This window comes from Misgurnus anguillicaudatus, chromosome 6, assembly GCF_027580225.2.
Source record: "Misgurnus anguillicaudatus chromosome 6, ASM2758022v2, whole genome shotgun sequence".
Lineage (NCBI taxonomy): Eukaryota > Metazoa > Chordata > Actinopteri > Cypriniformes > Cobitidae > Misgurnus > Misgurnus anguillicaudatus.
Genome location: NC_073342.2, coordinates 8,112,718 through 8,136,390, shown reverse-complemented (window position 1 = coordinate 8,136,390; position 23,673 = coordinate 8,112,718). Strand labels below are relative to the sequence as shown.

General features: G+C 36.0%; 1 protein-coding gene, 1 long non-coding RNA gene and 1 gene segment (V, D, J or C); 2 read left to right on the top strand and 1 right to left on the bottom strand.

Moving 5' to 3' along the window:
* The window catches only part of LOC129433513 (immunoglobulin kappa light chain-like), a 65,686-nt gene that overhangs the window by 26,879 nt on the left and 15,134 nt on the right, over positions 1-23,673 (top strand). The gene's annotated exons all lie outside the window — the stretch shown is intronic.
* LOC129433498 (Ig kappa chain V-III region MOPC 63-like) lies at positions 5,061-23,209 on the bottom strand. The segment is given in 5 exon segments: positions 5,061-5,384; positions 6,516-6,547; positions 21,455-21,462; positions 22,750-23,057; positions 23,161-23,209. Coding segments are annotated over 5 exon segments (720 nt in total).
* On the top strand, positions 12,167-13,438 carry LOC141364275 (uncharacterized). Its single transcript, XR_012369957.1, has 3 exons — positions 12,167-12,446; positions 12,695-12,796; positions 12,976-13,438. It is a non-coding gene; the product is annotated as an uncharacterized lncRNA (long non-coding RNA).

Sequence of the window (23,673 nt, the reverse complement as noted above, 5' to 3'; positions counted from 1 at the left end):
GTGCAGGTGTTTTGTGTTTGTTGCCAGGGCGACGCTGATTCCTCAGAGGACGCTCGTCACACATCATAAAGACTTATTTCAGACATCTTTAAAGTTTACTATTATACTTAATTAATTGTAATTTGTTGTAATATGTGACCCGTCACGGAAACCAGGGACACAAGTCGGCAGCACAAGGCTCTGTTTACACGTACATGGTTATTTTTAAAAACGGAGAGATTTACCTTCGTTTGTGCCCCTCGTTTACACGCAAACGGAGAACTCGCCTCTGAAACTGATTGTTTCTAAAAACTCCGGCCAGAGTGGAGATCTTGAAAATCTTCGGTTGCACGATTGCATGTACACTGAGATAAACGGATGTTTAAGCAGGCAACGTCACAGAGTATGCGGCAGAGCTCGCACCTACGTCAAAAGTGCGACCTATGTTTACATGTGTGACTGCTACTCTGAACGCTTCCAAGATCACATTTATGTTCGTGCAAACTCGTTTCGTGTGTTTGTATTTGCAAATACAGCTGCTCCATTATGTAGAGGAGCAGAGACGAGTGCTCGGAGATCAGCAATTTTACGCGTGTTTGACTTCATGCGGCGCTGCATGAACCGACAGACGGATGATGTCAAAGTACCGCGAGAGCGATTCGAAATTAGACCTCTACGTGTGATTCCTCAACTCGCTCTCATGGTACTTTGACGTCATCGATCACCTACTGCAACAACACCTCCCTCCAACATGAAGAACCAGTTGGCGTCACTACCAGCGCTGCCGGTGATTGGCTTACGTGGGCTTGAGCTTATCTTGACGGCATATATGCACGGGTACGTGTACATAAACACTTTTCTGAAAACTGACATGTGTGCACGATATTATTTTTGAAACCGGAGAGCTTGAAATGTCCGTTTATGTAAATAGCCGCCCACGTGTAAACATAGCCCAAGTTTCGAGAAAATGAGAAACAAAGTTTTTTTTTTCAAAATTTGTGATTTTCGTTTTATTGCAGAATCTGTTAGTTGAGATCACGAAGAAGCCTCTCCATGTTTGAGATAGCAGTTTTTGTATATTTAAAAGCGTACATTTTAAAAAAGGCTTGTTTTTCCGGAGATTCTAGCGTGCAGTGGGGGCGTCATTGTCTGTGTATATTTACATACTGTATAAGCTTGTGTTTTCACCTCCGCCCCCAAAGGGAACAGCGTGACTACCAAACAAGGATAGTTCGCCCAAAAATGAAAGTAATGTAATTAATGACTTACCCTTATGTCGTTCTAAACTCTGAAGACCTCCATTCATCTTCGGAACACAGTTTAAGATGTTTTATTGTTAGATTTAGTCCGAGAGCTTTCTATCTCCTTCATTGAAAATCTATGTATGGTTTCCATGTCCAGAAAGGTAATAAAAACATCATCAAAGTAGTCCATGTGACATCAGTGGGTCAGGAAGATTGTGTTGAAGCATCGGCAGTGGCGCCCCCCAGTGGCCCCCCCAAACAGAATGAGATTAAAAATTTTTTTTTTTTTTTTTTGATTTTTAGATTGAAATAAAAGTCACTGGCCCCCCCAGTGCCCCCCCCAAACAGAATGAGATTAAAACTTTTTTTTTTTTTTTTTTTTTTTGATTTTTAGATTGAAATAATGGTAATAATATGTATTCATTAAAATGTACACTAAAAGCACTATGTAAAAAAATAAAATACATTTGTATAATGTGATAAATAGAATACAACCTTAACCCCTCCCCTCTCCTTTACCCACGATTACGCGCAGCCGCACTACCATCCATGTGACGTACACGTGACGTCCTGTTCGCTCCTGTTCAGCCATTGCATGCATTACAGAAGAAACTTACAAACTAGTAAGTAAAACTCAGTTAATTCTACGTTATATAAAGCATATTGTTTCAACTTAGATAATCACTGTCAGGATTTAAATTGGGCTGGGGCCATCCGGGGCTAAACCCCGGCACCAGAGACGTCATGCCCATTCAAACTGACGCTCGGTTTTTAAGCCAACTGGATTTTGCATGCAACCTCGAAATCAAAGAAGCATCCATTAATCTGTTGCTTGTCTTTTAATCTGTTTAATATGCGCAATATTATCAATTCTGTGCTGCATCCTTGTCACTTTCACTTGTCATTTTCGCCGCTTTGATCCTGTTAAATTTCTTTATTCTGGCGTCATCAGCGTCGGAGCGCGCTCACAAGCTTTGCTGTTGCATTTGGCTATCTGAGGAATTAAAACGTCTAAGAAACGCCCACAACATTTCCAAACCCCAGGACGGTAATGTGCAGTTAACCTCCTCTGTGTAGAAAATGTATAGTTTAAAATGTGACCGTCTGGACGTTATATTAGTAGAGATTTCTAGATTTATCTTCTTGGCACAACGCCAAAGTTCGCCAGAGTTCACAGGGGCGCAGAATCACACATGCTCACATACGAGGTAACATTTAATGCAAAAGTCCGTTACTCTAATAATTTTATCTAAACATATTGTTTTAAATCGTTATTGAACATTACAATCTATCACGTGGCTATAGCTTATGTCATTTTCGTTGTTTATGTACTTTATGGATTTAAAATTACATTAATTTCATAGGATAATGCAGTTGTTTTGCCAAATGCATTAATGACACAATTAGAAGTCATTAAACAAAACGTAAATAAACAAAACATGCCATTTCAGATGTAAATATGATGCCAATATGTCATTAATCCGATTGAATAGTATTTGATCTAAAAGTTAGTCAACACTTTTGTTTTGGAGGTTTTTGCATGAAGGCTGGGGCGCTCAGCTTGTTAAAAATGTAAGTGCCATAGAAAAGACTGAAGAATCTATAATATTTCGTTTGATGTCTGTGTATGCACACATTTCTGTGAGCTGTGCACACTGTGCCCCCTTAAAAAAGCCCGGCACGTAGGCTGAAGGTCTCGCTCTACTCTTGCCAGTGTACCCGCTGCACTTGTGCATGTGCACTCGCTGCCTGCGGTGCGGCGAAGGGAATAATGTGTTTCCATTCATTATGGGGCATACTCACCAAACGCAAGTTCAACGATTTGCGCGAGTAGATTTCATACAAAGTCAATGCAAAGACGCAATCAGGCAGACGCGTCCTCGCAAGGGGCGATGCGAAATGCCAATGACGCGAATTGGGCTGCGCCATTGCCAAAAACACGCGCTTTTCCCTTCAAACGCGTCTTTGTGTGTGTGTATGTGTATGTGTATGTGTGTGTGTGTTTGTGAGAGAGAGAGACAGAGAGAGAGACAGAGAGAGAGGTAAGATTGGTGCCCATGTCGAGAAAACTTTATAGAAGACTAGAAACGTGTTAAGGACTAAAGTATGTCACTCATTTAATTACAGTATGTTAACTGGATAACACTGGATATAACTCATTGTATAGTTTAATAAAATAATGTATTTTAAATACACAAATCAAACGATGATCGGTCGATACTCATCTTTGATAGATTAATACTATTCCACCATCTGATCTTTCAATTATTTGCAATTTTTATTTGTCTCTAGTACATCATATACTAGTAATAAATAAGAATAACTATACAAGTAGCATTAAAAGCAAAGGAAAACTGTTGACCATTAGATTCAGGCATAATAATTTTTTTAATAGTGCCACCCTAAGATTTGTACTGGCCCCTTTGTGCCCCCCCATGAAAACAATCCTGGGGGCGCCACTGAGCATCGGAAATACAGTTTGGTGCAAAAATAGCAGAATTACGACTTTATTCAGCATTGTCTTCTCTTCCAGCTCGAGCGTGAAGTCACGTGACTGTAGTGACGCGGCTGCCCTGTTCCTCAGACATGTTTGCTAATTTTTTTCAAACTTATAGCGTGCATCTCCCCTGTAAAGCTGTAAAGCTCCGGCGCACAAAACAAAAGAAAAATTAAAGAAGCTGGGTCGGAACAAATAACAGTCAGCCGCATCGTACGTCAGCCGCGTCACTGACTTTATGCGGCGCCGCAGTCGGATGACATCAAAGTACCGCGGGAGCAGTACTTTGACGTCATCTCTATGGCAGTTCTTGCAGCGCAGCATGAGTCTAAACGCAAAACACACAGAAGTTACACAGAGATCGTTGTATTCTTTATATAATTGGCTACATGCTTTGTCTATCAATATTTTCCATGAAGTCATTGGCTGATGGAGGAACGAGCGAGCGACTGATAACATCTCTAAAGGACATCACGTTTTCGAAGGCGCTGTTTGGATGATCTATTATACTGCCTCACTATTTTAAATACAAACTTTGAAGGTGGATTCATGTGTTTAACAGAGTGTAATCTCATATACCCTTACACGTTACGATGTAAATAGTCTTCAGATTGTATATTATATTGTATTACCAGACATTCATGCGAAATCTGATGTAAACAATCTATATTTCACGGATATACGCATTTGTGGACAAAATGGTCATTGGATAATCTGAAACAGACTGGATTCGACTTGTGATCAACAAAGGTAAAAAGTCATGTTTATTTTTGCATGTTGTCATTTGGACTTCTGTCATAAAATACTACATATGATGCTAGAACATGTATCCCAAAACGGCTTTTCAGGGGGTATGGCTTAGCTACGTATGATTTATATTATTATTGTACTACAGTTTAATTCACAATATTAAAAAAATATTAAAAATATTAAATAATCACTCATATAGAGAAACATCAGTCAGTATCATTTAGTCAACATCTGTAACACAGATACTGAAGGAGTCACACGAGAATCAAACTAAACACACCAATCACTTCATGTTCAAGGTTCTTCATTTGACTGACAGTTATGTAAATTTACTTCATCTGCAGGTGTTTTCATGCTTCATTGAGTCAGGTTTATTTATAAAATGTGAGCTTTCATATTCAAAACAGACAAAATGAGTCAAAGACATAAATATACAATCTGATTTTATTTGATGAATTGTCACACAATCATGAGTTACAGAATAAAGCAGACATAGACTTGTGTCGTTTGTGAAAAGAGATGTGAGATGAGAGAGAGAAACACAGTTAGTCTGTTAGTCTTGATGTGAGACAGAGGAGAGAGTGAGTGGATCTACTGTGAACACTGATCTCTCCTCAATTCTCCAGTGACTTTATCACGCTGGTCTTTCTGTGTGAGCTCACAGCTGACTGAGATCACTGAGCTCCACTCCTGCTCAGAGAGAGTCAGACTGCTGCTCCAGCTGTACAGACCGTCCTTCTCCAAGAGAGCAACACTGCTGTACTGAGACCTGCTGCTGATCCCGTCCACCTTCCAGTTCAGACTCCAGTCTGAGGGGAAGCCCTTGTTGGCCACACACATCAGTGTTGCTGCTTGCTTTGTGGAAATCTCTTCACTGGACGGCGGCAGGACGATCACTTTAGGGGGACTGTTACCTGACAATCACATCAATAATCATTAACTCACACAAGAAAGATAAAATAACTTCACTCTCTCTGTGTTAAACATTAAAGATCATAATAAATGAAGAAAGTTTAGGTATCCTGAAGAGTTTTTTAATCATATAGCAGCATTAAATGGCTAATATCACTTTTGTCATGTTCATCTGAAGGCTTTGAATCACTGAATTACTTCAATGAAAATATAAATGAAAATATTTAGAGGCGGTTTCCTGGACAGGGTTTATATAAATAAAGGATTAGGGCTTAATTATATAAACACACTTTAGTTTTAACAAACAAACCTTACAATAAACATTACTGGTGTGCACATTGAGACAAAACAATGGCACTGATATGTTAAGATATTTCAGTGAAACCATTTTCAGTTAAGACAGCTCAAACATACATTTTAGCGCAGGACAAAACTTAAACTCTGTCTGGGAAACTGACCCATATTCATTATTGTGAAAGAAAATATTAAGAAATTTGAAATATTGTATACAGGACAGTCAGTTAAATTCTTGACAGTTTTAGTTTAATACTGTGTGTAAATGTATAACATTTATAAATAATATTAAAATAATCTATTTTTACAGAATACAAGTTTAGCATACACTTTAAAATCATTTGTGACATTAAGTCTTGCACCTGATAACGCTTTCTAACTTGAATTTTAGTCTAAATTAAATTCTAGTGAATATGAAATCAATCTCATTAAACAAACAGCCCAATAAAAATCTGTTGTAAACAATAAACAAGCTTGAAGTTTGAAAAGTCTAACTTACTGTTTACCAAATGCTAAAAATATTTTTCTAACCCAGTTAGTTTCAAATTCACACCAAATAATAAAATGGAGCTTCACTTTGTTAACAAAACATAATCTGAGCCTAAACAAAATAAGACTGTTGAGTTTATATAAATGTAATATCCACAAACTTTTTTAAGTATCTATATGTACAAATGATTAAACACAAACAAATATTAGTAAAAAAACAGGGTGCTCTATATCTTACTAATACAAATAAATATGCTAAACATGCATCACTTCTTGTGTTTCATTCCTGATGTATATATTTAGAAACAGTTATTTATTGTATTAAAATTATTATTAGATTATTTACTTACTGCCAACATCCAGTCTGGTGCCGCTGCCGAATGTCCACCACAGTGATACAAACTAATAGAGCGACTGTACAAAAACCTCTACACACTTGACTGAACACAAACTACAGCAGAATATACAACATTTAAAAAAAGTTAAATGCCAAGCACAAAACTAGTAAAAATTTTCGTTTATCATCAGTGTATTTTCTGCAGTTTTCACTCGGATTCTTTTAGTTTTCATTTATTTACTTGTGTTGTGTGAACACTTTATAACTCTTCAACCTGCATACACATTCCTGCAAATTTAGATAAATTAATTTTGAATATTTTGAACATTTGTTTTTATTTTTATTCAAAACTTTATATTTATTATTTATATACGATTCTATTATTCCGAATATTTTGGCATGCAAGTCCACATTGAATAATGATAGTGTAGTAGTCTGTATGAGCAGAAGTTTCCTGTCGTCTTCTTTGCATTGTGTTGTCATGCTTCAGTGATGTGTGAGTGTTTATAGTGCTGTGAGTTTAACACTTCACACTGTAAAAAGTAATACCTAGATCTAACTTATAAAAAGTGAGGCAAGTGACTGCATGGGAAGTTTTAGGTTGAGTCAACTTTCAACCTTTTTTAAGTATATTGAACACACTAACATTACTTAATATGAATGCAATAAAATTGAGTTGAGTTAACTAATTGTGCTAGTATTACTCAGTTAGATAAACCTTCTTTTCTTGGTACAGGTAGCATATTTATGGTTAGTTGTTGTTTTTTATGCCGTGAGCTGAGGGCTAGAAACGTTTATTCAAACAACGCACCCACTCAGTTTCGTTTTGGGCAGCTGTAAAGCGCGACATACTTCAGTATGCAGTCTATGCACAAGCACCAGTCTTCTGAACAATGGTAACTACAAAACTCAAAGAAGAAACAGAAACTCTTCCAAATATCGAAGATAAATGAACATTAAACACTAACAAGTCTTTCTTTTTAGTTAAAAACAAAACAAAAAAAGTTTCAATTCAAATTTCACTCTCCAAATGCAGTCCCATGCAAAGCATGCTGGGAACTGCAAGTCCACTGCCTAGTTAGTTGTGTTTACTAAAATAATTCATGTAGTTTTAACACAAAATTAATAAGTTAATTTCTTTCTTACAAATTTAAATCGATTATAGATAATAAAATTAAGTTGAATTTACTCAATAATGTGTTCATTTAGAATTAATCAATTTATTCCAATTTTTATTTTATTTTAACTCATATTTTGATTAAAAAAACAAGAATTAAATTTTTTTAACACAGTTTACTCAATTTATTTTTTTAAATTCTACTAAGGCACAGAAACACTTTTTACAGTGCATGACTGAGATCAGAACAGAACAGAATCTTCATCATCACACAAACCAAAAGAACAACAATGACTTTCATCATCATCTTCATCTGGACACTTTTTATCCAAGGTATAGTTTTTAATAGAAATGCTAAACTATTGAAAGTGTAATGTGAAAAGTTAATGTTACAGTGTGTTTAACTCTAACAGGTGTCAGTGGACAGATAACTGTGACTCAAACTCCCGCTGTTAAAACTGTTCAGACTGGTGAATCTGTCACTATAAACTGCAAAACAAATACACAAGTGAGCAACAATTGTCCTGGTTCATATACTTGTATGGCCTGGTACCTGCAGAAACCTGGAGAAGCTCCTAAACTCTTGATTCAATATGCAAGTCAAAGATTCTCAAACACTCCATCAAGATTCAGTGGCAGCGGATCAAGAACAGATTTCACTTTGACCATCAGTGGAGTTCAGACTGAAGATTCAGGAGATTATTACTGTCAGAGTTATCATGATGGTTATGTGTTGACACAGTGATAAAGAGTGATACAAAAACCTCTTTCAGTCAGACTCACAGTGACTGAACTCATACACCTGTAATAACACACAACACTGATCACACAAATACCACTTATGGTCAACAGAAATCATGCTAAGGTTTATACAGGTATGTATTTTTGATCAAATAAATTTAGAATGAATTGAATTGAAATTTAGAAAAAAATGATTTTCTCTTTTTTTTCGTAGATGATCGCCATTGTAAACCATCGTCAGCAGCACCTCCTTGTTAACATAACTGACAGCTTTTCAAAAAAACCTTGAAGTGAGATTTTGACAGGGGTGATCAAAATTATGCCGTGCACGCAGCCAAACACGTTGGTGGCTCAGATATCAGAGAATTGGAAATAATGTGATGTTGTATCCTGCATTCTGGTGGTTTGTGGAGGCCCAAAGACGTTGATAGGGACAGCCTACTGGAGATGGACAATATTGTTTACATTCTGTGAGGCAGAAATAGCTGAAGTAAATTTTGAATGTGATGTAGAGCTAAACATTTTTTTAAATGAACTGTTGTGCTATTGTTAAATATCAAACGTTTAATTTAACTCGCCATGCAAAAGGTAGAAAAGCAGCACAGCTAGTCTAATACAGTGGCAGCCGGTGACTTCTTTTTTCGAGGGCGTTTGTCACAACATGTTTGTAGCCCATCATGTGTGTGGTTCGTCATTTCAAAATATGTGTTTGGCGCGTCGAGTGAAACAATACTTTTCCATTCACAAATTAACAAATATTTACCATAAATTTCACTGTTGTATCACTAACTGTAAACATGGTATTGTGGCAGAAATTTGGGATATTCATGTATAATTTTATAATAGTATTAATGTAGACAGTTATTAAATATTAAATATTAGATTTTACTCCACAAACCACCAACAGAGCATATAAACAAATTTAAATTGTTTATTTAAAAGTAAAACACTGCGAAGTAAACTTTTATGTATATGTCATCAACCCATCTGTCTTGCTTTTACATTAATAGTCAAATTCTTTCATTACAGGGTAGAGTCCAGGCCAGGAAGTCAACTAGTTCATGTCCAGATTTAAAAGAATAATATTTCTGAAAAAAAGGTCTTGGAGAAAAACAATATTCAGGTTTGAAATCCTGCTGTAAATGTAAATCATTTAACTTTTATGCATTTGTAATTTACCAGAAACTTTTTAATAAATATTGATTGTTTTGTGTGTTCAGAAAAAAAGTGTTTTTGTATGTTCAGAAAAGTGTTGAAATTAAATGAAACATTCACAGAAAAATGTTAACATATTTAAAAAAAAATGTATATGTTCAAAAAAGTTTTGAGATGTTCACAGAAAAAATGTAACACAAAAAAATGTATGCTATGCTATTTTTAATTTATGAATTTTTGTAATTTAAAGTGATAAAATAAATGGCATTTTTGTGACAAACAGTGCCTCCTTTTTTCAGTACACAAAATAAATGCAGTAATCCAGTAGTAGTTATGAAATACAGTACTGTGATTATTACTTTAAAAGAGTTTACAGTAATTTTAATTTTACTGCAATTACATTTACAGTAAGAATACTGTGAAATGAAATACAGCAACTTACTAGCTAATTGCTGCCAGCAAGTTACTGTATTTTTCACAGGATTCTTTTTACAGTGTAGGTACCCTGTAAATACTTATAGTATAAATAATTGATCATTTTCCATATTCTTTTCCCCTTATTACTACAAACGTAACATATTGTTACCTTACACCTAAAAGTATGTACTGTAGAGGTACTCTGCTGTTACAGGTATGCTGTAAATTCTGTTTAATTGCGCGGTACATTGCGTGTTGTAATATAAAGCGTTACCAAAATATTTCTAAGCATTTTTTAACAGATGTAGAGTAGATGTCAGTAGATATGAAAATAAACAGTTTTAGTCAGGTGTTATTTGAAAGATCTGCTTAACTGAAGAGCAATGAAATAATTTTGTGTGTTATTGTATTGGAACCACAAGGTGGAGCTCGTGGACAAACATCAGACGTCAGAAGAAAACATTACATAAGTGAATGTAGATAAGACAATGGATGTCCAGGATTTGATTCTGTATCAAAATATCTGTGACATTAACAGTAATACTGAAATCCAGTGGTGGTTGATGTTACTCAAACGCTCGTCTATGATAACCTGTATGATCTTCAGTAGGCATGAGATAGGACTGATTGTCATTGATCTAAATATGTTTGATCTGTGATAGAGGAGTTCAGTAGAGATGTGTGAGATCTGAAAGTGTGATGTTACACAGGTCTGAATGTGATGGAACAACACAGTCTCACCCCACATCGTTACATATCGACGTTTGGTCATTGCCCCCTGGCGTCGAGTTCCGAGGCAAAAGGTACCCCCTTTGCGTCACTTTTCAACGTAGAGGGCCGACCACTTCAATGCAAATCCCTCATCTTCGGATTTTGACGCGGCCGGGGGTCAACCAACGAATCTGCCGTCTGTGGTGGAAATTTCGTAACATTAATAATAATAATGATAATAACTTGGCTAGATTTGTGTATTTCCTTGCGGAAAACACACCAGGTTTTAGGCTACAGATAGACAGTTTTACTTGGGTCAGACCTACCCTTAACGTCGGATTTTGACGCACGCAGTGGCTGCATATCGGAATTTTGTTTGATAAAATACGATTTGCCCAGTATATTTTTTAATAATGCTTTGATATAACCGTAACAACTAACGAAGTTTAATGATATCGAATTATATTTTCTACAGTTTAGATTTCATTTCTGTTCGTACATCCTCCGCCTCCAACAGATCCAAACGTCCAATCAGAAACTAATAATAATATTAATAATTTAATCATTATTATTATTATTTTTATTATTATTATTATTATATTATACGCATGAAAATAGACCGACCAATAACGCAGTGGCTGCCAATCAAATTTAATTTGATAAAAAAACTATTTGCCCAGTATATTTGTAATAATGCTTTATGATAAATAATAATAATAATAATTATTATTATTATTATTATAGTAACAACAACAACCGTAATAATAATAATAATTGTTCCTGCCTCTTACCCTACTTCACGTTGGCCAATCAGCTACTTCAGCTGTGACACCTCATTGCGCGCCTCGATTCCAAGCACCTTTGCGATTTTCTACTTTCATACGTAAGTATTGGACTCAATCTAGAATTAGATATATTAGGTCTTACTTTATCAAAAACAATCAGCTCATATCATAAAGTTGTTGCTGTTGTTGTTGGGTAATATTTTAGCGCACTGTGATGTTGTGACATTGAGATGGACATAATATAACCTTATTATATGTGCGCATGGTGCTATACATATCCATGGCTTGAGGCATTATTGATGACAACATGTAAACAAAATCTATACTCTATGTGTGTTTGTTTATGTGTAGTGTAGTTTAGTTATCAATTCTGTACCGATTTATCTTTCTCTTTTTCAACAGGTTCTTAAATTCAATGTTTCATCTAATAATTAGTAGCTGACTACATAAGGCACTTTTAAGAGCCACGTTTGTATTGTCATTTTCCCTGTTTTCGTTTTTGTATTGTTCTCTCTCCCTATCTATTCTCCCCTCTCTTCTCTTAGTGGTGTGTTTGTCCATGTGCACTTTTATTTGTTCTGTGCTCCATGTCAGATCCTAAGCGGAACCAACTTTTGGACGAGATCAACTGTCTTGTCAACCAGGCAGAAGACATGGATGAACTCCAAAGGCTGCATGAGGTCACCAGCATGCAACAAGAGGCATCATCCATCCAGCCTCCAACTGTGAAGTGGATTAAAGGCGGAGGCCATGATGTTTGAAAGCCAATGTTGATATTTGAAATCACCTAAACAAACACGCCCCTACCCCAATAGAATCTGGACCTTCTGTTGATAGACCCGCCCCACACATACGCAAACCGGCATTTGATTTGATTTTATTGGCTATAAGTGTGTTTTGGTAGTCGGCCCGTCTCCTTTTCCAACGCGTTTTTCAAACATCGTGGACTCCGCCTTTAAGAGGGACAGTGAAGGGAACATTGTTTATGGGAGGCCAAGATTCTCCAGAAAGCAAGCAGGTAAGACCTTCTTTTCATTCATGTTAATTAAGATCTCTCTAGATCTATGTTTACCTTTTGAAATGATATATAAACATGTCACTAAGTCATGGGTGTGAATTAGAAAATATATGTAAATATGGATAAAATTCTACATACTTACTATACATACTATAAGCAAAAACAATATGCTAAAACTTTGTGTCATTATGTTTGAAAGGCAGCCATGTATGTTTTAAATTCTTAAGATGTTTTTTTTTTTGCTACAGCTGGTCTTAGCCACAGACAAACTGGAAAGACTGATGTTTCCCTTTCCAGTGCTCCGGAAACCAGTGTGGAAATGACTGATGACTTTTCTCACATAAACGCTGGTATGTCCTATATTGTCCCTGCACTGTAAAACAGTACGTTCATTAATAATAGGAATGTAATACACATTTCATATTTGTATGTAATACGATATTACAAACTTCAGAATGAATGTTGTTCAGCGATATTCTCTTTTGTTTAATAACCTGTTCTTTTTAAATACTGTTCATTGTTTTAACAGAGAATTTCCTACAAGTGCTACAGCGCTCACTGGGTGAAGGTTTTGATGACCAAGAAAAACCACTGCAAGCCTCCAGTGATTGGTCAGTAAGAAAAAGTCTTGTCTCAGGGTGGTGGGAGAAAGTGAGACCCCGGTTGGTGGATAAAATGGTGGCTAAGCAGCATGTGGCAAGTCCAGTCTGCCAGAAATGTTACCTCAGTCCAGCCATGATCCACTGTTGTGAGTGTCGACCACACCCCTTCCTCTGTGCCCGTTGTGACATCAGCATCCACAAGGCTCAAGTCTTCCACAACAGGGACTCAATTACAGATGGTTTCTTTCAGCCATTGCCTCCGACATCCTGTTATGTGGAGAAGGTTCTTACCCAGTGTGGTAAGTGGTAGTTTTTGAGGGTCACATTTTCTCATTTGTTTATTCCAGTTATCACCTGGCAAACTTAAACAATAAATAAATAATTTCTGATCAGGCAATGAAGCCATGAAGAATATCTGGTCTTTTAAAACCACTTACCTGTCACTCCACCCTTTAGAGTGGGGGGTGAAAAGTTGATGTGCAGGTTCAAATAAATATAACTTTGGCATTTTTTGGTCTAAAAGACTAATCTTGGTCTTGTTTTAAAGAAGACAATGTAAGGTTTTTCACTGATGTTTCTGGAGGTGAAAATATTTAACAGAAAAATTGTTATAGCAGTTTAAATTTATTATAATAATTAAAAATAATGCAATAACATATTAATTTGATTAATAAAATTATAAAAATGAAAATGTTTCACAAAAGTAATAATGTAACATGAGGCCATATGTCTCAAGCAGTCGTGATCCAAATTTTAAGTTAAAATCACAAAAAAAATGAGGTTTGTGTAACACTTTTAGTGGTTTTACCAACAACGGCCACTAGAGGTCAACGGTTTGCTGCATTCTCTTGTCACAAATTGATAAAATACTGTCACTGCATTATTATAACTGCTAAAACGTTTTGAAATATGAAAACTAAATTCTTGGAGCTTCCAATGATATATAGTTTGTCAACATGTTTGAAGATTTATAATATGATATTAGAATTATGAATATATAAAATTAATATGCATTCCTATGGGAGGTGGGGTCATGTAACTAAAAACTGTCACTACATTATTTCTAACATCAGATGACCTTGAAATATAAAAACTACATTCTGAGAGCTTTCCAGTGATATATAGTTTATCAAGATTTTTGGGGTTTAGGGTGGGGGTTTAGTGTTAGACATATGTTAAACAAATTGGGCCTACATGTTGGCCTGTGACCTTTTAGAAATGTACTCTCACTACGTCATTTCTTTCCCAAAATTTTGATGAAATATGAAAACTACACTCTAAGAGCTTTCCAAAGATATATAGTTTGACAAGATTTTTTAGGTTTAGAACAGGGTATTACTGCTATAAATATGTAAAAACATATTGGGTCCACCTGTGGCCCGTGACGTTTTAGAAACTGACTCAACCTATGTCATAATTTTCCAAAAATTGTGATGAAAAATGAAAACTACACTCTTAGAGCTTTCCAAAGATATATAGTTTGTCAAGATTTTTAGGTTTAGGATAGGGTATTAGTGTTATAAATACGTAAAAACAATGTGGGCCCGCTTGAGGGCCCGTGACCTTTTAGAAAATGACTCACACTATGTCAATATTTTCCCAAAATGATGATGACAAATGAAAACTACACTCTTAGAGCTTTCCATTGATATACAGTTTGGATTGGATAAGAATTCATATGCAAAACACTGAAGTAATTGTAGGCATCCCACCAGTGGGACAATGTCATTTAGCAGGACATAAATGTTTTGAAGCACACTCTCTTCATAAAGTAATCAATTACTCTCCCTGCATAATTTATTTTATAAAACACTGCTGAAATATGTATTCTAGAGGCTTAGACCTTTCCAAAAATATATAGTTTGTCATGATTCAATAAACATTTACATCCAAAATATTGAAGTAAACCTAGGTGTTCCTCTACAGGAACAGTGACAGTTAAGTGGTTTAACATTGTATAAGGTTTCTTCATCTATATAGATTTATGTTAAAGAACGGTGCAGAGACTGCTGTCCATTATTGGTTACAGTGTATTTGTTAAAATGTTGCCAGTAAGATTATTTCTGTGTACAAGGTACTTTGAGTACCTTTATGTGTCTTATTCTGTACTTAAAACATGAACGCAATTTAAATGCAGGCGTCTCGTCAGAACTGCAAAATATGCAAGTGAAACTGGACTAAACGCAAATAAGGGTATGATTTCATGTTATATTACACGTGATATGAGGTAGGGTATATAATAATTATATTTTATGAATGCAAATTAAATGCAAAACTCTTAAAAAAGTGGCTAATTATATGCAGCTGAGGGGGTTTTCTTCAATCTTTTTGTTTGTGTTCAATACAATTAAACAAGAAATTAGTGTAAACAATGAAATGAGTTGAGCATTTCGGTCAGCTGATTCGTCTGCGTTTGCTCGGATTCAAGATCTCCAGATGATGTATGCAGCTCGTAAAAATTTCGAATGTTTCAAGACATCGCCAAGACGTCTTGCAGAGATATTGCAGACGTCTTACTTTTCAATGTTCGCGGCCGATCTACAGAAGATGAAGCGATATTTAGCAGACATCTCCGCGACGTACGTGTGCTATCTGGGAACTGAATATTACTTTCTAGCCCCCCCATTCGGAGCACGTTTTAACTCGTACGGTGGCCGTGCTATGCCAAGGTTAACATGGCTTCCAGTACAAAGCAAAAGCTATGAAAAATAATGAACAATTTGCAATGTACTTTGCCTGTGATCCGTCATAGCACACAGATTTATGTTGAATGTGGAAAAAGTCAGATTTTCATGATATGTCCACTTTAAATAACATACATAAAGCAACAATAAATGTGGCTTACACACACATCAACACAAGGAAAAATATCCCAGGGGCTGTTACACTTGGTATTAAGATGTGTTTTCGTCGATCGGATCACAAGTGGACGAGAGAGACACATCACGTTTACACTTGGTATTTAAATCCGTCTCTTTTGTCCACTTTCGACCGCTTCTCTCCAGATTACTGAGGGGAACTTTCACATGCTTGTTAAATGAAACTACGAAAGAAGTGCAGATCAGCCGTGTTAGTTTTATCAATGAAAGGCTAAAAATAGCGCTGTACACTGTGTGGTCAGAAAAGATGTAAAACATTTATCTCAGTAGCCTACCTCAGATTACATAAATGGGCGGAGAGACAGCATGTGACTGTTCAAACACATTAAACCAAATGCTCGTTTACACTAACAAGTGTTATGCATAACCATGCTTAGCATTACATTCACAAGTAATAAACATATTACATCAATTTACAATTAACTAAGAATAATTGCCAGCGTGAGTGTAGTCTGAAAGTGGGAAATGCGGAGCTTGAATTTCAGGAATGTCCCTCATCCGCTAATGTATTTCAAAGATGGAGGCACAACATCGATTCAGCCAGTCGAGAGCGACTCGCCCGTATGTATTTTAAATAGCAGATTCTACACTTATGAGAATACTTTGATTAGTCTGTGGTAGTAATTACACATGAATGAGCACATACTTTTGAAAGAACAGATGGCTTTTTGCTAAGAATTAACTCAAAAAACTACACAGTGGAGCTTTAATTGAATGAGCCAAAACGGATGAATTTAAGATTAAATCTTCTTTTCTTTAGGGTCAGAAAATTCAAATTTGCACCCAACTTTTCTTCTTTTTGCCATTTTCTGGCTGACTGGCCACCAGGGGTGGAAAGAGTACTGAAAAATCATACTTAAGTTCAAGTACTGTTACTTCCCAAAAAATGTAGTGTGAGAACTGTGTAGTGTGAACCCTCAAAACCGTTTTCTCTGTCCCAAAATCCAAACTGCATCCTCTGCATATGGCTGCATACGTCACCAAGCCTGGTTTATTTCAGTTAACTGGGCATTGCATTCTGAGGTCATACGCATATTACAACAATTTACTAATAATTAAGTATAATAGTAAACTTTATAGTTGATAATTTTCTGAAATAAGACAGTTTTTATGACGTATGCAGCCTGCAAATGCGAGAATGCAGCCCTCAGTTTGAGAAACGAGAAATCCTGACCGTCATGAGCAACAGAGCAGCTGTGGGAATGCTGTGAATAGGTATGATGACAAAATTTTCAAACCCCAAAGCTTAAAATTTGACTAGACAAAGCAGAAATTTCCCTTTACAAAGATATATGGATTGTAAAAATCTGTTGAGGATTGAGAAAGTTATGATAATTTTAATATTAGAAATGAAAAGAAAAATTTATATATAGATGTCAATGGAAGCTATTTATTCACATGTTTTTTCTTGTAACTTTCTCATTTCATCAGATATTTGCAATGAAATTTTAACAGATGGTACAATTTTAATATTTCTTTCAAATGAAATCATGAAAATTTACTGTTTTTATCGGAATGGACATCAGACCGAAAACAATTAAAAATAACTAATTAATAAGCGTTCTTTCATATTCATAAAAATTCCCACAATACAAGCAAAGACAACTTTATGAATTCATATTTATACACAGAGATGTATAGTAACGAAGTAGAACTACTTCACTACTATACTTAAGTACTAAAAGACAGTATCTGTACTTTACTGAAGTATTATTTTTTTCTCCTACTTCCACTTTTACTTCAGTACATATTTTCGATGAGTTTAATACTTTTACTCCGATACATTTTTTATGTGCTGCATAGTTACTCGTTACACTCAAATGTTACGAATCATTCCAAACCCACATTGTCACTGCCGGAGCGGTGATACACATAAAACACACACACGGTGGTCTAAACCAATCGGAGATAGTGAAGGGCGGACCCCTCCCTCCCTCTTACTCACAAATATGAGCCGGCGTTGTGGACAAATGTGAAGCGAAGAGAGAACCAAAGTGCGTGAGAGAGAGAGAGAGAGAGAGAGAGAGAGAAAGAGAGAGAGAGAGAATGCGCGAGAAAGGGCGAGTGTGCGCGAAAGAAGGAAACCTAAATACATTGAAACACCTTTTACCTTTACCTATTACCATTATATAGACTAATATTTCATTAATTCTGAATTCTCTATCACCAGATCAGTTAAATGAATCTGAATTATCTGAACATTAATGTCCTTGTACTCCTGCTACAGCCAAAGGAATTGTGAGTGTCATTTAGCTTAAACATTTGAAATAATATAAACAATATTATATTCAAACTTTTGACTGTTTTCTTTAATAACTATATTACACAATACTTGTACTTTTACTTTCAGTACTTGAGTAGTATATTTTAAAATAAACTACTTGCAATACTTAAGTACAAAACATGTTTAATACTTTAGTACTTCCACTTAAGTGCTGTGCCTAAAGAGCACTTCAACTTCTACTCAAGTCACTTTTTTGATAGAGCACTTGTACTTTTACTCAAGTCTGGGTCCCTAGTACTTTATACATCTCTGTTTATACACCATTAAAATGCAAATATACATTTATACTTATTTTTTCATAACAATAAACGATTGGTATGACAAATATACTGGAGTTGATAACAGGCTATTCTACAACCAAGTCATCCAAGATGACATCTGTTGCTATCGCAGAGATGGACACATCAGTGTCATGTACATCAAATTCATACCCCTCTCCACTCATGGCCCAACAGTCTATTTCTTTTTTTTAGCATGGAAAGTTTGAGTTTTCCCATTAACAAATTACCCTGCCGGCACCCAAATCCCACGCATGACATATAAATGTCCCACCCCTCTACCCAACACATCCTCACCCCATGTCGTCAATATTTGACGACACTTGACCATTCGTCAATATGTGACGGGGAGGGTATACCTTTCGCGTCATTTTTTGACGAACTGGGGACTTCAATACTATTACGTCCGTTGCATTCTCTTTACTATTTTCTTACCATTTTCGCGTCGGTTTAGGGTTAGATTACACAAAATTAAACAGTGTACGCGAAATTAAACAGTTGTCACCTGGCGTTGGGGTTAGAGTTAGGTACGACAGTTGTCACCGGGCGGTGGGGTGAGAGTTAGGTTTGGGTAGGGATGTCATTATGTAAATCTAACCCTAAACCAACGCGAAAATGGTAAGAAAATAGGAAAGAGAATGCAACGGACGTAATAGTATTGAAGTCCCCAGTTCGTCAAAAAATGATGCGAAAGGTATACCCTCCCCGTCACATATTGACGAATGGTCAAGTGTCGTCAAATATTGACGACATGGGGTGAGGATGGGTTGCTCTACCACACAACAACTCCTTGATCAAGCTCATTTTTTTGGGGGGGGGGGGAGTTCTAGAAATGCTTCCTCGATCTTGTCTACACTTAATTCTTCAAAGTTTTTCTCTAACACTTTTCATTCTTGTTCACTTCTCTTCCATTCTTTTGTGGCTTGACATTCATTCAATTCCTCCTGTAGCTCTCCTTGCTTCTTTATAAATTACCACACTTCCAGCATATACGGTCAAATCATGTAGTATTAGCAATGTACGACTTCACTTACATCATTTTAAAGAGATTCCAAGCATTATGTAGACATGACATTTATCTTCTGATGGTATGAAAAGTATTCGTTAAGTTACAGTATTTTTTCTGACGCGTTTTTGAAAAGACATCATGGAGAGATAACAGAACGCGCAGTATGTATATTTTCTTAATTTTGTGAAAAGCACAACATTCAGTTTTTATAGACATACAAAAAAATGACACTTTAACGTTTTAAATGATGTATAAATCATATCTGTATGTCCAAAATCAGCAGAGTAATCCAAGTCTCTTTGCGCAGTGATTGAAAAATAAAGAGTTTGCGCCACGACCGCAGGGATTAATATTCATAATGTTTTTAAAAATGTGCTGCGCTGCCGCACGTCAAAAATAAACATAGCGATTAAGTGAAAGTAGCGCATTAAATTTGGGGTGGCACACGGGGTGGCCAGTGACCTGTCAAGGGTGTCCAGTGCCACCCTGGACACCCCTCTGGCTCCGCCACTGACTAGCTCTTGTTTTTCCTTCTCTAAACTGTCCAAATAGTCCACAGTGTTGTTTTGCCGTTCTCACATTTTACAGGACAAGTAGCAGATGGTGGCATTTGAAGTTTCTTCTTCAGCGCACTAAACATCCCCATCAGCTCTTCAGCATCCATGTTATGTGATCTTGCCTTGTCTCTTGTTTTACTTTCTCTGTCACTGTCCATATATCAACAAAGTATTGTTGATACTGTCTTTTAAGTACTTAAATTATTGTTCTCAGACAGCTTTCCATCATTTGAGTGAGCATGACTGTTTCTTTTGGTGGTTGTTGCAATTTCTCAAGGATTTTGTCTGAAGCATTCAACTGATTTCCAAAGAGGTCTGTTGTGCAAGTCAGTAATTCAGCAGGTGAGCGTAGATGATCTTTCAGGTTCTGCACAGTGTCTTTGATCATTTCAATACATTTAATGTAATCAGTTTGGTCATCTGCACCAGTGTAGAATTTGGTCATCCAGGGTCCAGTCAGAAATGTACCAAGCAAACCCAGAACTTGCATTCAACCTGTCCAGCTGTAGAGTTGAAGTCTTTAAGTATGCTAGCATGCAGGCCTCCACATGTTGTTCCTCCACAGAGATATGACTTTAGTGTGGCATGATGACTTGACAATATTCCACATAAATGGAAAAGAATGTGCAGTCTATTACCTCTGTAGCATGCGATGAGGCCGAGAGGGAGATTGTCGTGATCCAGAAAGACCTTAAAGCCACGAGGGTCACCCTTGCCATCCATGTACCTTATCTTATTTATTTGAACCACAATGTTGGCCCAAATGCAGTCTTCTCCTTAATTTTCCCAGTAATCCCCATTCATTTCTCAATCTCCTTCAGAGCACTCTTTGTCTTTGAAGTGATTGTTTCCAGAGGATGAAGGTTGCAATTCAGCTCATTCAGGGCCTTGTTCCAAGATGCACAGACTAAACGAATGCCTGCATGATTGTCAGCACAGCGGTCAGTGAGCGTGTTTGATATCTTGTTTTATGTGTTTTTTTATTTGTTTTTCTGTTTTGTTATAATAAAGTTGTCATTGTTTTTCCAATCTGTCTGCACTTGGGTTCGTTCTCAGTCACCTCTTGACAGTTACAGTCGCAGTCTGTCTGCCTGCATGTTTCTCCATGTTTCTTTGTTTATTATCTATTTGGACTTCTTTTCCCATCATCCTCTTCACTCCCTCACCTGTACTGTGTTTGTGTTTGTCCTCACCTCCCATCAGTCATCATTATCATGTCTATATATACTCTGTCTGTTCTCCACATTGTTGTCCGTTGTCAAATGTTACGTGTGTGTTTGGATTTACTGTTTATTGGTTTATAATTAAAGTTTATTTGTTGATTATATTCATCCGTCGTATGTTTCCTTCATCCTCCAACGCATCAAGTTACAATAAGATCAAATTGAAAATAAGTCATATTTGCACCTGGCATGAACGCCCTGCTTCAATTGACAACTTTCCTACTTTTTACAATTTTCAAAGACTCTCAAAGGCTGTTTTCATAAATATGGGCGTTGCGGTGGATTTTTGCTTGACAATGTAAATGTGATTTTCACTTCACACTCCCAGTGTCACTGTTTGATTGTTAAATCATCTGAACTGAAACAAACCAGTTTCACTTCTCTTAAATGAAGGCATTAGTCAGTTATGAAGTTATTTGCATACCATTTTATAATTCTCATAAACATTGAATCGTTTCCTAATGGATTGTGCTGGACAATTCATAAAGGATGAAGTTTTGTTCTCGTCATTGGTATGAACACTGAACTCACTGAAGAAATGTTGTCATTGCAAACATCACCTGTTGGGTCATAATTATTCAAAGATCATCAGATCTGCTGTCGTGCTGCTTTCTACTGAATTACAAGAACAAAGAAAAATAATTTCCTCTCTTATATTCTCATTTGAAGTTAAGGAGTCTGTCTATGTTGTGCTCTTAACAGCTTCATTATTTATTGGGGGCTTTGAAGCAAATAAAGAATAAATGAGTTTGATATTAAACCTAAAATCTGATCATATGGTAAAATAATTTTAAACTCCTGCACTCCGTGTGGCATCAAAAGCAGTTTGGATGAATGGTTATTAAAATTGTCTGCATTTATCATCATAAGAACTGACGAATTTTGTGTGTCTCCTCTGATCAGTGTTGTGTGTTATTGTGTTGTATGATCATCTGAAGCTGTCTTTGATCAGTGAGCACAGGAATGCAGATGATACAGGACGGAAATGGGGGTTTTGACCGAGTAATAAATTCCTACATTTTTAATCTTACACATGAAGTATAATCACAATATTTCCAAAAATCCCATTATAATCACATTATGAGGGTTTAAGCAAATGTGGTCAATGATACTTACTGACGTTTCTCTATATGAGTGATTATCATCAATTAAAATATTGTAATATTAAACTGTAGTACAATAATAATAAAATTAATCCATGTTGAAGCTGTTTTAACACAGCAGAAATTGATAGATATACAATAAATGAATGAAACGATTTATAACTATAAATATGATTGTTATTTTATACTTATTAATGTTTAATTATCTATAATGTTGTTATTTAAATACTATAGTACAAATAAATCATCTGTAAGTATAATAAACTATCACCATCATAATCTGCAGTATCTGTCAGGTGTATGAGTTCAGTCACTGTAAGTCTGACTGAAAGAGGTTTTTGTATCACTCTTTATCACTGTGTCAACACCCAGCTACTACTAGGATTGTGTAAACTCTGACAGTAATAATCTCCTGAATCTTCAGTCTGAACTGCACTGATGGTCAAAGTGAAATCTGTGTTTGATCCGCTGCCACTGAATCTTGATGGAGTTCCTGTGTAAAGGCTTGTTGCATATGTTATGATGAGTTTAGGAGCTTCTCCAGGTTTCTGTAAGTACCAAAATAAGTAATTCCCACCATGCACTGCACTGCTGACTTTACAGTTTATTTGAACTTGTTGTCCTGGTTGAACTGTTATTGATGGACTCTGAGTAAGAGTGTACTGTCCTCTACACACTGAAAGAAACAACAAGAATGAAATATAAGACAACACTGAAACAAATCAATATTTCACTCTTCAATGAATTAATGATCATGATAAAAATGTTACAACACAAACCTTGAGTAAAGACTGTGAGTGTCCAGATGAAGATGATGATGAAAGTCATTGTTGTTCTTTTGGTTTGTGTGATGATGAAGATTCTGTTCTGTTCTGATCTCAGTCATGAAGTGTTAAACTCACAGCATTATAAACACTCACACATCACTGAAGCATGACAACACAATGCAAAGAAGACGACAGGAAACTTCTGCTCGTACAGACTACTACATCATTATTCAATGGACTTGCACAAAATAAATATTCTGAATAAAAACAAATATTAAACAATAAAGAAATAATAAAGTTTTGAATAAAAGTAAAACATTAATGTGCAAAATTAATTTGTGTAAAGTGCATGCGTATGCAGGTTTAAGAGTTACAAAGTGTCCACAAAAACTGGAGAAAATACAATGATCAAGCAACAAACATGAAAAGATTTTGAAATAGTTTTTTGTTTATTATTTAAATAAAAATCATTCAGAGATCTTCACAATATTAGTTTGTGTTGTGTGATGTTAGTGTTGTATATTC